The 14,332-nt window shown below is 42.7% G+C and overlaps 1 protein-coding gene across 7 annotated transcripts in view; it reads left to right on the top strand.

Annotated features, from left to right (window-relative positions):
• The window catches only part of zfyve9a (zinc finger, FYVE domain containing 9a), a 53,673-nt gene that overhangs the window by 22,301 nt on the left and 17,040 nt on the right, over positions 1-14,332 (top strand). For 6 of the 7 annotated variants that reach the window (XR_008602958.1, XM_055014331.1, XM_055014333.1 and 3 more), the window contains 8 exons: positions 181-357; positions 1,444-1,607; positions 3,513-3,642; positions 4,264-4,386; positions 5,655-5,810; positions 8,469-8,693; positions 13,060-13,142; positions 13,883-13,987. Coding sequence is in view for 6 of the 7 variants with exons in the window: in XM_055014331.1 (XP_054870306.1) it covers positions 181-357; positions 1,444-1,607; positions 3,513-3,642; positions 4,264-4,386; positions 5,655-5,810; positions 8,469-8,693; positions 13,060-13,142; positions 13,883-13,987 (1,163 nt within the window). In the remaining variant the exon portion in view is untranslated. The remainder of the gene's footprint in view (positions 1-180; positions 358-1,443; positions 1,608-3,512; positions 3,643-4,263; positions 4,387-5,654; positions 5,811-8,468; positions 8,694-13,059; positions 13,143-13,882; positions 13,988-14,332) is intronic. The other variant, XM_055014335.1, reaches the window with a different exon arrangement.

Here is a 14,332-nt window from a genome sequence, read left to right as displayed (position 1 = left end):
AAATCTGCGATACAGTGTGACTGCGATATGGCGAGGGACCACTGTACCGACAATCTGAAAATTGCAGAATATCCAATAATCAGTTGATCCTTACCGGCCGGTCATTAAATGTATATTTATGATCTACACATGTTGACTCATGCTTCGTTATTTCTACTATTGATGTTTTCTGTCTTTCAGCTCAATCATGGGAGACGGCGTCCGCTGCAAGCAATCAGAGTCCGAACCCCAACAACCCGGCTGAGTACTGCTCCACCATCCCCCCCCTGCAGCAGGCTCAGGCCTCTGGGGTGCTCAGCTCACCCCCTCCCACGGTCATGGTCCCCGTAGGAGTCCTGAAACAACCCGGCAACGAGGGTACGACCTTTACCAAGAATAAAAACACTCAACACTCACAAATCTCACTTTCACCTTTTACTCTGTCATTCTGTCCCCAAATGTTCTCTAATTTAGATCAGTGTTCCTTTTCTGATATCTCATTTAAGTCATCAACACGTCATCAACACGTCATCAACACGTCATCAACACGTCATCATCACACATCATCGACACATGATCGACACATGATAGACACATCATCACACGTCATCATCACATCATCGACACATCATCGACACGTCATTGACACGTCATCATCACACATCATCACACGTCATCAACACGTCATCAACACATCATCATCGACACGTCATCGACACGTCATCGACACGTCATCATCACACGTCGACACATGATCGACACATGATCGACACATCATCACACGTCATCGACACATGATCGACACATCATCACACGTCATCATCACATCATCGACACGTCATCGACACGTCATTGACACGTCATCATCACACATCATCACACGTCATCAACACGTCATCAACACATCATCATCGACACGTCATCGACACGTCATCGACACGTCATCATCACACGTCGACACATGATCGACACATGATCGACACATCATCACACGTCATCGACACATGATCGACACATGATCGACACATCATCACACGTCATCATCACATCATCGACACGTCATCGACACGTCATTGACACGTCATCATCACACATCATCACACGTCATCAACACGTCATCAACACATCATCATCGACACGTCATCGACACGTCATCATCACACGTCGACACATGATCGACACATGATCGACACATCATCACACGTCATCGACACATGATCGACACATGATCGGCACATCATCACACGTCATCGACACATGATCGACACATGATCGACACATCATCACACGTCATCGACACATGATCGACACGTCATCACACGTCATCAACACGTCATCACACATCAACCGTCATCAACCATCATCACTACATGTAAAGAGTAGTTTTTCATTGCATAACCCTGTGATGTTTCCCTCTGTCTGCGTGAATGTTGACATTGAAGTATGATGTAATTTTATATTTAGGGTCAATCTCTCGCGAGCAGAGGAGGGTTTGGTTTGCTGATGGAGTTCTACCTAATGGAGACACAGCAGAATCACCCAAACCTGCGACCTCCAGCGCTGGCCCCTCTCAGTCGCCGGCCATCTCCACGTATTCCAATAAATCCTCCTCTTCTGAGGCCTCAGAGGTAGGCCTGGCATGCCAAACTTCCAGCCGCAACTAATGCTCTTAGATTAGCCTGTGTGGTCGTCTCTGGCTCGCTAAAGGAAGCCACAAGGAACTCTTTCTGTGGGACTCTTGGTGGTTTAGTCTCAGACTGTAACAAACAGGCAGTTAATGGAGTTCCAATGACATATTCCTGGTTGCGTGATCTGAATTAGAAGTCCCTGTGGATTTAATAAAGCTGGACTACACTCACTGTAAGCCAACATGCTACAGACAACTGATATACTAAATTCACAACAACAAATAACAGACGTAAAAGTTGTTGTTTCTGTGGCGGTGGTGTGTGCTCGTTGAATGTCGGCTGTCAGGATGATTCATGGCCTATTGAACGTGCCGTTTGTTTAAATCTCAGACCGCCTGACTATGCTTTGCAGACAGAACAGGAGCATAAAATCAGGCTTTCAAACGTGACAGTTGATGAATTCCACCAGAAGAATGTGTGAAGATGTTGATTTCCAGAGGCTCCCGCTGTGCTTTTCCTGCTGTTTTCATGCTTTAGCACCTCACAGTTTATCAAAGAAAAATGGCTTCAAGGCAAGGGTGAGAGAACATTTAGTTCAGGCCAGGACGAATATTAAATGGCATTGATCAGTTTTACTAGTCAGCTGCATGATGTCTGCTCTACTGGAGAAAATCTGACAAATTTACTCATATCTTTTGGGTGATTTCTAAGAAACCAGTTTAGAAGTTTAGCAGCAGGTGGTGGTTTTGCTTATCAAACTGTATGAGCTGTTTTCACTTTACTAGGAACTAAATGTGTTGATGTTGATGAAGAATCTTTTCAAGTGTCCCAACTTTACTTTACAAATGTCAGATTAATAGTTTATTTGAGGAAACTGTAAAAACGACATTTACAATCTATCACCGTTTTAAAGTAGAGAGGTGAATGTTTAAACATCCAGCCGACACGGAGCAACATGAGTATTCATTAGGAGCTGTGTTTCTGTCCACTTAATGAATGGAAGTCTAATTTTCATTCTTTTTAGCTGCTTTTAGTGCTTTTTCAGTACTGAGGGAAGTACAAACAGGTGACAAAGGAAATGCCTGAACCCTTGCCCTCCTGCTCTGTTATTGTTAGGGGGCAGTTTGTTGGTTTAAGTCGACTTGTTCTCTCTGAGGGAAGGGTCACTTTAAACCTCCTGTTGTCCTCATTTACGGACAACAAAAAATATTGTTTCCTTGTCTGAAAAAAATCTAAAAATTCAGCAAAAAAATTCCCCCATTTTCTGAAAATTTGCAAAACCTTCAGGAAGAAAATTCCAATAATTCCTTAAAAGTTTCCCTTAAAAGATTTATTTTTTAAAAATCCCCCAAATTTGGCAAGAATATTCTTGTAAATATTTTCAAAAAATGAGTAAAAATCTTCCAAAAAATCCTAAAAATATCTAGTGATTCCATATATATCAGTAAAACTTCTGATATTTTTCATAAAAATCAACCAAAATCCAGCGAATTTCACTGGATTTTGGTTGATTTTTATGTGAATGTTCTTAAGAAACATTTTTAACATTTTTTTTTCCACCAAAAAATGTTGAAAAATTGCCCAAAAATGTTGAAAATGTGGACATCAGAAGTTTCACTGTGAAAATATATTTTTTTCCACATTTTCAAACTTTTTAAAATGGGTTAATTTTGACCCTTAGGACGACACGAGGGTTAAAACATTTTTTTGACTGGACCTCTTTGAGTTTTAGTTGAATACCCCTGGCTTTAAAGCTTCATTTTATGCTATAAAAACTCAGTCAAAGCGTGAATAGTCGAGCAGGAATCGTTTTAAAAACTGGCTAATTCTGGGTGGAATCCGTCTTCGTTGCTGTGTTGTTGTATTTCACCATGGGTACGTCTAACTCCACGTGTCCTCCCCCAGGCCTCCCATCCTCCTGTTGCCCCGGTGGGCAGCCCCGTGGGCAGCTCCCTCAGTCTGATCCCGGAGGACGGACTCCCTCCCATCCTCATCTCCACCGGAGTCAAAGGAGGTACGGGAGGCCACATCACAGGTGCTTGCCCTCATCCTCACCATTCTGCTGCCTGCTCATTGTGCTGTCCAGTGTGTTCTCCGGCTCTTTGTCACCGCTCATGTTTCATCGCCAAGAAGGGAATTTGGGAATGCTGTGATGTTTAATGGGGTGGGAGGGTTTGTAGCTGCTCAGCTTCATGTGGTCGTCTTTCTGCTTCACTTATCGTATGAATCCTTCACCGTCTTCATCTACCCTCATCTCCACCCTCTCATCCTCGTTCTACACACTTATTTGACTTTTCCTTCACTCCTTCCTCTGCATCTCTCTTCTTCTGCTTCTTGTTCCTTTTCCATCTTTTTCTCCTCCTTCTTCCTCTCCTTCTTCTCTTGCTTTTTCTCCTCCTTCTTCTACTCCTTCTTGTTCTTCTCCTCCTTCTCCTCCTTCTTTTTATTCTTTTCCACCTCTTCTTTCTTCTTGTTCTTCTTCCCTTCTTCCTTCTCCCTCTCTTCCTTCTTCCTTTTCTTCATCTTCTCCTTTTCATCTTCTTCTCCTTCTTCACCTTCTCTTTCTTCTTTTACTTTCCCTCCTTCTTCATCTTCTCCTCCTCTTCCTTTTCCATCTTTTTCTCCTCCTTCTTCTTCTGCTCCACCTCACCTTCAGACTACGCGGTGGAGGAGAGGCCTTCAGAGATCGTCCTCATGCAGCAGCTGGAGGAAGGAGGTCCAGACCCGCTGGTGTTTGTGCTCAACGCTAACCTGCTGGCCATGGTCAAACTGGTCAACTGTGAGTTCTGTTTAAAGCACTGATCTGGAGGCGTTTTAGAGCGATAGTAACGAGTTTTCAGACCTGCTTCTAAATTAATCATTTTATAATGACATAAGGGAAACTGTAAAACACATATTTGCAATATGTGCATTTTTAATCACGCCTGATTTAACTCTTACTGAGTAACCATTCCCAGACACAATCAAATGCCTGCGGAGTTCTTCGTAGCCCGTTTTATGTAGAATATGTAATGCTGCTGCATGCACCTTTGGATTTAAATAACAGCTTTGATTCAGGACTTAACCCTCCTGTTGTCCTCATTTACGGGCACCAAAAATATTGTTTCCTTGTCTGAAAAAAATCCCAAAATTCAGCAAAAAAATCCCCAAATTTCTGAAAATTTGCAAAACCTTCAGGAAAAAATTTCCAATAATTCCTTAAGCTTCCCTTAAAAGTTTTGTTTAAAAAAAAAAAAAAAAATCCCCAAATTTGGTAAGAAAATTCTCGTAAATATTTTCGAAAAATGAGTAAAAATCTTCCAAAAAATCCTAAAAACATCTAAAGTCATTCCATATATATCACCAAAACTTCTAATATTTTCTTTAAGAATTTTTACATAAAAATCAACCAAAATCCAGCGAATTTGGCTGGATTTTGGTTGATTATTATGTGAATGTTCTTAAGAAACATTTTTAACATTTCTTTTTTTACACCAAAAAATGTTGAAAGATTTCCCAAAAATGTTGAAAATGTGGACATCAGAAGTTTCACTGTGAAAATATTTTTTTTTTTCCCCACATTTTCAAACTTTAAAACAGATCAATTTTGACCCGCAGGACAACAGGAGGGTTAAATAGGGTTAAATATCACAAAAATATACATTATGAGTTATTCAGACCTGACCAGAACATCACAGCAACAGCACCAAAGCTCAGACATTATTCGGTGGATAATGCATTCTGATCTTTCTTTCTTCAGATTTAACCCCATGTTGTTTCTATGTCACAGAACTCAGCCTGGTGCTAAAGTGTTCTAAAGATGTTGTTAAATCTAGTCATTTATTACTTTCCTTTTCCTTTAATTTGCCGCACTTGGTGTTGATTTGATTTGAACACTTGTTTTTTTTTTTTAACTTTCTATCCTCCTTTAAAAATGTTTTTGATTGAAGTCTAAACTGATTGTGATTCTGCTTAAGTCAGGCTGTGTTTCTCCTCTATTCAGGCTTTTGCAGTGACCATGCCTTTGTTTTAACTCATTAACAAGTTTTCTGCTTTTTTAACCCACAGACGTAAACAGGAAGTGCTGGTACGTGACAACGAAGGGCATGCACGCTGTCGGCCAGGCAGAGGTCGTCATCCTGCTGCAGTGTCTCCCAGACGAGAAGACCATCCCCAAAGACATCTTCACTCACTTCGTGCAGCTCTACCAGGAGGCCCTCAGTGGTAAGAACGACACCAGCAGCTCCACCAGGAGACTCCCTGTGGAATCGGTCCACCTCCACTGTGGGGCTTTCTTGGGGGAGATAGCAGCTCATTAGTAGTTCTGTCTGCAGGTCTGTATGTGAACTCACAGGTCGGTAAAAAAGCAAGCAAACTCTAAAGTTAGGGTAGAATAACAGGAGGGAAAAGTAGATTGATTATGTTCATTTTGTCATTTTCTTATATTTGATTAGCAATTCTTTTTATCTGACAACGTTAGTAAGGGTGATTATTTTACCCTCTGACATGTTTCAACCGTGTCTGTAGTCTTGCTCAGAGCGTCATCTGACCTGTTGATGATGTGTGATGACGTGGTGATGACGTGTTGATGACCTGTGATGACATGTTATGATGTGTGATGATGTGTTGATGATGTGTTGATGACGTTTTGATGACGTGTGATAACCTGTGATTATGTGTTGATGACGTGAGGATGACCTGTGATGACATGTTATGATGTTTGATGATGTGTTGATGATGTGTTGACATGTTATGTGTGATGATGTGTTGATGACATGTTGATGATGTGCTGATAATGTGTTGACATGTTAATGGCATGTGATGAGGTGTTGATGATGTGTGATAACCTGTGATGCTGTGTTGATGACGTGTTGATGATGTGCTGATGTGTTGACTTGTTAATGGCATGTGATGAGGTGTTGATGATGTGTGATAACCTGTGATGCTGTGTTGATGACGTGAGGATGACCTGTGATGACATGTTATGTGTTGACGTGTTGATGATGTGTTGACATGTTGATGACGTGATGACGTGTTAATGATGTGTTGATGACGTGTGATGACCTGTGATGATGTGTTGATGACGTGTGATGACCTGTGATGATGTGTTGATGACGTGTGATAATCTGTGATGATGTGTTGATGACGTGCTGATGATCTGTGACGATGTGTTGATGACGTGTGATAGTCTGTGATGATGTGTTGATGACGGTTTATGATGATTGATGATATGTGATAACCTGTGATGACATGTTGATGATGATCTGTGATGATGTGTTGATAACCTGTGATGACGGTTGATGATGTGTTGATGACCTGTGATGATGTGTTGATGATGTGATGATGATGTGTTGATGACTTGTGATGATGTGTGATAACCTGTGATGACGTGTGATAACCTGTGATGACATGTGATGATGTGTTGATGACCTGTGATGATGTGTGATAACCTGTGATGATGTGTTATAACCTGTGATGACATGTTGATGACATGTCGTTTTTATCAGGTGACCGGTCTGATCGATCATTCAGAATCTGTCAGATAGGCCACGCCCCCCACCGTCCGATGGTCTCTGAAGGATGGAGTCCAGGTGTTAGAGGGTGTAGCTCCTCGTCCCGGTTCATGGAGTCGTTGGCCCTCTTTCTGATCTCTACGGCCTCTTTTATCCACCTGTTGTGCTTGTTGGTGTCTGATGTTTAATCCTCCCCCTGTCCCAGTCTATGATGTGGTTATGTCTCTTGCAGTGGTCCCTGATGGCTGACTTTTTGTTTCCTTCATCAGCTTTTTCTTTTTTGTGTTCTACTGAGTCGTCCTGTTGTTTCTTTTTCACATTCTGTCTGGTGTTCCTTTTTTCTTGTATTGAAAGCTCTTCCTGTTTCTCCAATGATCTACGTGGAATTTCATAAATGATGTTACATTGTTTGTCTGGTTGTATTTTATCTTTTGGGTGAACTAGTAGCTGTCGGAGTTCGGTGTGTGGTTTTACTGCTGTGTTAAAATTGTGTTTTCTCATGGTCCATTGAATGGGTTCCGTTATCCCGCGGATATATGGAATGGTGATTGTGGCTCTGTTTTTATTGTCCAGTTTTTGTATGTTTTCTTTTAGTTTCATGAGGAGAAAATGTTTGAGCTCTACTTTATGTTCCAGAGGCCACAGATGCATCTAGTTTAGCTCTATTTAAAACCAGGTTACTGCCCACCACTGTGTCTGTTTTATGAAAAATGGTCCCAACATCAGCGTCCTGCTGTCAGGTCGCCTCCCTCCCTCCAGGCGTGACACCTCGCTGCTGCTTGTCTTGTGTTTTTAACTCCGTATGCTGCAGAGCAAAGACGGCTAATATCCTCTGACTTTGACGGCTTGCTCGCTTCGGGCTGTTTCCTTTTTCATATCCACACCGGAGCACTTTCAGGCTGCTGGAAAGGAGCCATGTTGTGCGCGTCGCTCCTGATTAAGTCGGCATCAGCGCCAGGCCTCGGGATAAAATGCTGGCTTTAGCAAGTCCCAGCCGCTGAGCTTTTTTCTGGTCATTAGGGTTACTGTGTTGTGTGCAATCTGAAGCCATTGATCTCTCCCACAGATAATTAGAAACATGAACCGTTGGTGGGTAATATGACGTTGTAGAATGAGCAGCCAAGTTTTTATTCACTGTTGAACTAAACTCGGTCTAAGCACGGCTCCTTATCCAGACATGGTTATTCCCAGTCTTTCATATCTAGCTTTTTTTTAGAGGATGAGAATTCAACAATTTCTTTCCTGATTTTATTCTATTGCCCCCATAAAAATATTATATTATTCCTCTTCTCTTCCCACCTTCTCCTTCTCCTATTTCATCCCTCCTCCTCACGTCTCCTGTATCGCTAACCTTTCCTTTGTCTTTCAGGTAACGTGCTGGGCCACCTGAGTCACTCATTCTTCACGCAGAGCTTCCTGGGCAGTAAGGAGCACGGCGGCTTCCTCTACATCAGCCCCTCCTTCCAGTCGCTGCAGGACCTGCTGCTGCCCAACCCGCCCTACCTCTTCGGCATCCTCATCCAGAAGTGGGAGACGCCCTGGGCCAAGGTCTTCCCCATTCGCCTCATGCTGCGACTGGGAGCAGAGTACCGATGTGAGTGCAGGTTGACGAGGCTACCGGCTGTGTAGTTGGAGTGATTAAGTAGTAACAACGATTAAAATTAACATTTAGATCCATGTGCATGAAAAAATTAAGTTGGTTGGAAGAACAGAAATCAAAATACATAACAGACTCAGTTCTTCTCTTCTTCTCTTTTTAAAAAAAATCTTTTCACCCTGTCTAAACCAAAGATTGGATGCCATGTTTGTGATTTTGGTAACAAAAAACATTGATCCAGATCTTCACAAACTTTAACCAGTTCCTGAGTGTGATGATAATGTTTGTAGTCTGATGAAAAATTGTCCAGAAAACATGCTGGCCACATGGTCTGCAAAGTAAAACTGCACACAAACTGGGGATCTTCTAGCTGCAAGGCGAAAGTCCTAACCACCGAGCCACATTTCACGGATGTCCGTCCGTCCATCCATCCATCGTCTTCCACTTGTCCGGGTCGGGTCGTCTCCCAGCAACACTTTTCAGCTCTTCCTGGGGGATCCCAAGGCGTTCCCAGGCCAGATGAGATATATAATCCCTCCAGTGAGTTCTGGGTCTACCCCGGGTCTCCTCCTAGGTGGACGTGTTCAGAAAACCTCCAAAGGAAGTCTCACTGGAGATCTGAATCAGATGTCCAAACCACCTCAATTGGTTCCTTTAGAGGTGAAGCAGCAGCAGCTCTACTCCGAGCTCCCTCTGGATGTCTGAGCTTCTCCCCCTATCTCTAAGGCTGAGCCCAGACACCCTACAGAGGAAGCTCATATCAGACGCTTGTATCCATGATCTTGTTCTTCGATCACTACCCAGAGCTCATGACCATAGGTGAGGGTTGGAACATAGATGGATGGTAAACTGAGAGCTTCTCCTTGAGGTTCAGCTCCCTCTTCACCACCACGGTTCGGTACAACGCTCACATTACTGCTGCCGCCACCAATCTGCCTGTCCATCTCTCGCTCCATTTTCCCATCACTTATGAAAAGGTCCCAAGACACCTGAACTCCTTCGCTTGGGGAAGCAAGTCCCCCTCAACCTAGAGGGAGCAATCCACTGGTTTATGGCAGAGAACCATGCCTCGGACTTGGAGGTGCTGATCGCCGCTTCACAATCGGCTGCAAACCGCTTTCACAGATATATTTATACATATCTATATTTTATGCCTTATAAATTTCAAGCGAATCAGAGATGGTTGAGCAGAAGGCCCCTGATGATTTGCAATGGATGAACCCATCTATGAAATATCACCTACTGACCAATTAGATGTCTTAAAACGGAGCATTGCATTGGTAGGAGATCCCATGGAGCTCGCAGTGAAAGATGAAGAATCCATCAAAACGCTTTTCTTTCCCCGCCGAGCACAGATATGAGAGCTGTAGATTCCCAGTGGAGGGAAGTCCTCTTTGCTGCATTTCCTTTGTTGTTGACTACAAGCAATTTCAAAGCTGTTTCATTGTTCTGTCCTAAAACAGAGGCTGATTAAAGCTCTAAGGCTTTGTACTTGTTGACTTTATAAATCTACTTCATAATTTGTTCATTACTTTCTCCCAGGACCGTTTAACATCATCGCCATGGCTGCAGCTGAAACAATGACCTAAACCTGTCTAATACACCACAAAAATCCATCTGCAACACACTAATTTCATGGAATACACAGTTGTATTTACAGTCAGATCTACTGGTGTAGCAGAGATGTTGATTAACTTCACAGTTTTTTGTTTTTTACACCTTTCCTTCCCAGCTTTGGCTGCCGCAACTGTGTTATTTATTTGAAATCCTCACATTGATGTAGAATTATAGTTTTTGGGGGTTTTTTTGACAACGGTGAGAGAATAGTGGCGAAGTCTTTGGTCTTGGCTCTAAATCGGTGGTCCTACGTCACACTGAGAGACAGGTTCAAGGACGGCCATTGTCATGGTGACCAAAGACAAGCTGCCATAAAATTCTGACTGTCAGAAATTTGGTGTGATCATCTCACAGTGTGATGCTGCTGGACCTACAACAACTAACTAACCAATAGCAATGCAGGATGAAATGACGTACTGATCAATAAACCCAAATAGATGATTTACGGCGACAAAACACATCAAAACAAATATGTGGGATTTAAACAAAGACAAAGTGTGTTTTGTTGGAAATAGACAGACCATAACAGTAAATGCTAATGTAAAATGCTAGCAGATGCTAACAAGTACTTACTTTAAGCTCCCTTTGCAAAATTGCCATCCCAAATTGACCTCTCTTTCCAAGCCATATTCTCCTCATTCTCCTTTTTCTGGGATTTCTCTCCAAACACATAAATGTCAGCAGGGTGAGGGCTCCGTTCATGTTTGGCTAGTTTCCCTGTGATTGTAGGGTTCATGTTTGGCTAGTTTCCCTGTGATTGTAGGGTTCATGTTTGGCTAGTTTCCCTGTGATTGTAGGGTTCATGTTTGGCTAGTTTCCTTGTGATTGTAGGGTTCATGTTTGGCTAGTTTCCCTGTGATTGTAGGGTTCATGTTTGGCTAGTTTCCCTGTGATTGTAGGGTTCATGTTTGGCTAGTTTCCTTGTGATTGTAGGGTTCATGTTTGGCTAGTTTCCCTGTGATTGTAGGGTTCATGTTTGGCTAGTTTCCTTGTGATTGTAGGGTTCATGTTTGGCTAGTTTCCTTGTGATTGTAGGGTTCATGTTTGGCTAGTTTCCCTGTGATTGTAGGGTTTATGTTTGGCTAGTTTCCCTGTGACTGTAGGGCTCCGTTCATGTTTGGCTAGTTTCCCTGTGAATGTAGGGCTCCGTTCATGTTTGGCTAGTTTCCCTGTGATTCTAGGGCTCCGTTCATGTTTGGCTAGTTTCCCTGTGATTCTAGGGCTCTGCTCATGTTTGGCTAGTTTCCCTGTGATTGTAGGGCTCCGTTCATGTTTGGCTAGTTTCCCTGTGATTCTAGGGCTCTGCTCATGTTTGGCTAGTTTCCCTGTGATTGTAGGGCTCCGTTCATGTTTGGCTAGTTCCCCTGTGATTGTAGGGCTCCGTTCATGTTTGGCTAGTTTCCCTGTGATTGTAGGGCTCCGTTCATGTTTGGCTAGTTCCCCTGTGATTGTAGGGCTCCGTTCATGTTTGGCTAGTTTCCCTGTGATTGTAGGGCTCTGTTCATGTTTAGCTAGTTTCCCTGTGATTGTAGGAGCGCTGTTTATGCTTCGGTTGTTTATTTTCATGAATGGACGGCGCATGCTTATGACGTTTTATTCTTCATTCACGTCGACTCACATACATTGTAGGCTGAGATTCAGCTTCGTTTTCATCGTGCAATCTGCACAGAGCAAACTTCACGTCATGCCCAAAGAACATTAGATTCATGTCGTACAGTGTAGCAAGCTGGGAACTTATAAGATTGTTAAAATCACACAGTATGTAGAGGCCTTAACATGAAAAAAAAGACCAGTCTGGTCTAAAGTTTGGACATGAGAACCCAAACATCACCAAGCTAAATGCTGGTGTTGTGGCAGATAGTGTGATTATCCTCTCACCGTTTCTTATGGTAAAATATTAAGATCAAGATTGATCTGGAGAGCTCAATATGTCGGTTGTGAGAGGAATCCTGTTGACATCACACCAGCCTTCCTTCTTACATTCGTCTCTCACAGCTTCCCGCATGAACCGGGAAGTCTTGTGAGGGGTTTTATCGTTCCACCAAATCCTCTCCAGCCTCTCCCAGCCAGACCTGCCAGCACAGAGCGCTGCCTGGCTCCGTTAAGCCTCTTGCCTGCACCCGGCGAGCACGGATAGAATACATTAACAAAGCTATGTACAGTCGAAGCTCTTAAACACAAAACTTTAGCATCGCCCTGGAATTAATCCGCTGTTCTTCTCGCCACCTCTCTGACCGACAGAAGGCTTGGAGGCTCGTCGGCTTCGGTTCCCCGCCGAACTCCTGCAGATTGAGGCTGAGATTTATTTATTTATTTATTTATTTTATTGCTAATGAGAGTCTGTAGCGAGATCTTATTTCCAGCTGTTTGCCGAGATAAGGCTAAAAATAGTCATCTAAGAAGCTTTGGTTGCTGAGAAAAAAAGCAGCCTTATTTTTCACTTGTGGATTAAGAGCGTTCCTCCTAACTGCAGGCACAGCTCAGTGTATTTGATGTGTGGTCTCTTGTTCACTTCATTTGCATTTATGAATGGAGAGGAGGGAAGTGCAGTTAATAAAAAAACATGAAAAGACCTGGAAAAGCCCGACCCAACAGAATAAGAAAGCATGACTGAAATAAACCAGTACAGCAACACTAAATTTACATTATCCACCTTAATATATTTAATCAGCTTCCATGACGAGTTGATGAAGGTAAGCATGTTCCTCTTGTGCATTTACTAATCAGTAAACTTCTTGTTTTGCAGTTTATCCATGTCCACTGTTCAGTGTTCGCTTCAGGAAACCTCTTTTCGGAGAGACAGGTCACACTATCATGAATCTGCTCGCTGTAAGTGCTTTGATTTACTCTTCATGTGCTCTCTTAGTGTTTATTTTCAATGGTGAAAAGCTATTCTGGACACAGTTTTCTGACATTTAAACATAGCTTGAGATGTAACTTTTCAAAAGCCTTAATTTGTTGGGTAGAGGAGGTCCTCAACTCACGTCAGAGTTCCGTTCGTACGGATCTATGCAAGTCAATTTCACCGTAAGTCGGAACTCCGGCGAAAACGTAAACAAAGCCGTTCCGTGCATCACGATATCAATCAGTTCTTTATAAAGTCATGAATACCAACGACTTTCATGCGTGTATGAATCACTTTACAAGAAGATTATCAAATATGTTGACCTGTTTTTCCAACTTGATCTAATAATGCCGATGTTGGTCGATGTTTCTTCCTGTTCCCAGCGTTTTATTCTATCTAATTTCACTTCCATGGAGACGGCTTTCCTTTTCTTCCAAGCATCAGAAGAGTCTGACTTACGCTGGGAGCCATAATGAAGGACAAAAAGTTAGAGAATGTAGCACAATCCAAGGTGGCTTCCAACCGGAGAATGGAAACAAAGCCGTCTGATAGCATCACATGACGACGTATTCATCCGCTCCGCTCGTCAACTAGTTCCACGTAACCAGTTCTGACATAACGACGAAACGTCGTAGGCCGATGACGTCATAAACCGAGGACCTCCTGTATTCTGTACAAATGGGTAAATGTTTCACTCCGTTCTGTTTGCCTGTCGTTGCTGCAGGACTTCCGTAACTACCAGTACACGCTGCCAGTGGTGAAAGGTCTGGTTGTGGACATGGAGGTGAGGAAGACGAGCATCAAGATCCCCAGTAATCGCTACAACGAGGTGAGCGTCTGGCGTTTTTATTCCGATAATATCACATCCAGGGTGAGCCTCGGAGTTCAGTTCATTTGGTCAGAGGAGAAATTTTTGTTTTGTGTTTTAGTTCTGGTGCAGTTGTTGTTCTGACTGATAAATAACTCTATATGGTTTTATTATGGGATGTTACATACAGACCGTTTCAGTGTAATTTATGCTTAATGACAACGTTCAATTTTTGCATCTTGATGTTCTTTTCTGGTGTTTAAGTCACTTAAATGTCCTAAAAGTCAAACCCCAGGATAGGATAAGATATTTTAAACTATTTTGACTCATTTATTAACCACTGATTGTGTTTTTTGTGTTATTGAT

This window comes from Amphiprion ocellaris, chromosome 10 (genome assembly GCF_022539595.1).
Source record: "Amphiprion ocellaris isolate individual 3 ecotype Okinawa chromosome 10, ASM2253959v1, whole genome shotgun sequence".
NCBI classification, from domain to species: Eukaryota; Metazoa; Chordata; class Actinopteri; family Pomacentridae; genus Amphiprion; species Amphiprion ocellaris.
The sequence above is the reverse complement of the archived record's forward strand: the minus strand, read 5'-3'. Positions and strand labels throughout refer to the sequence as shown.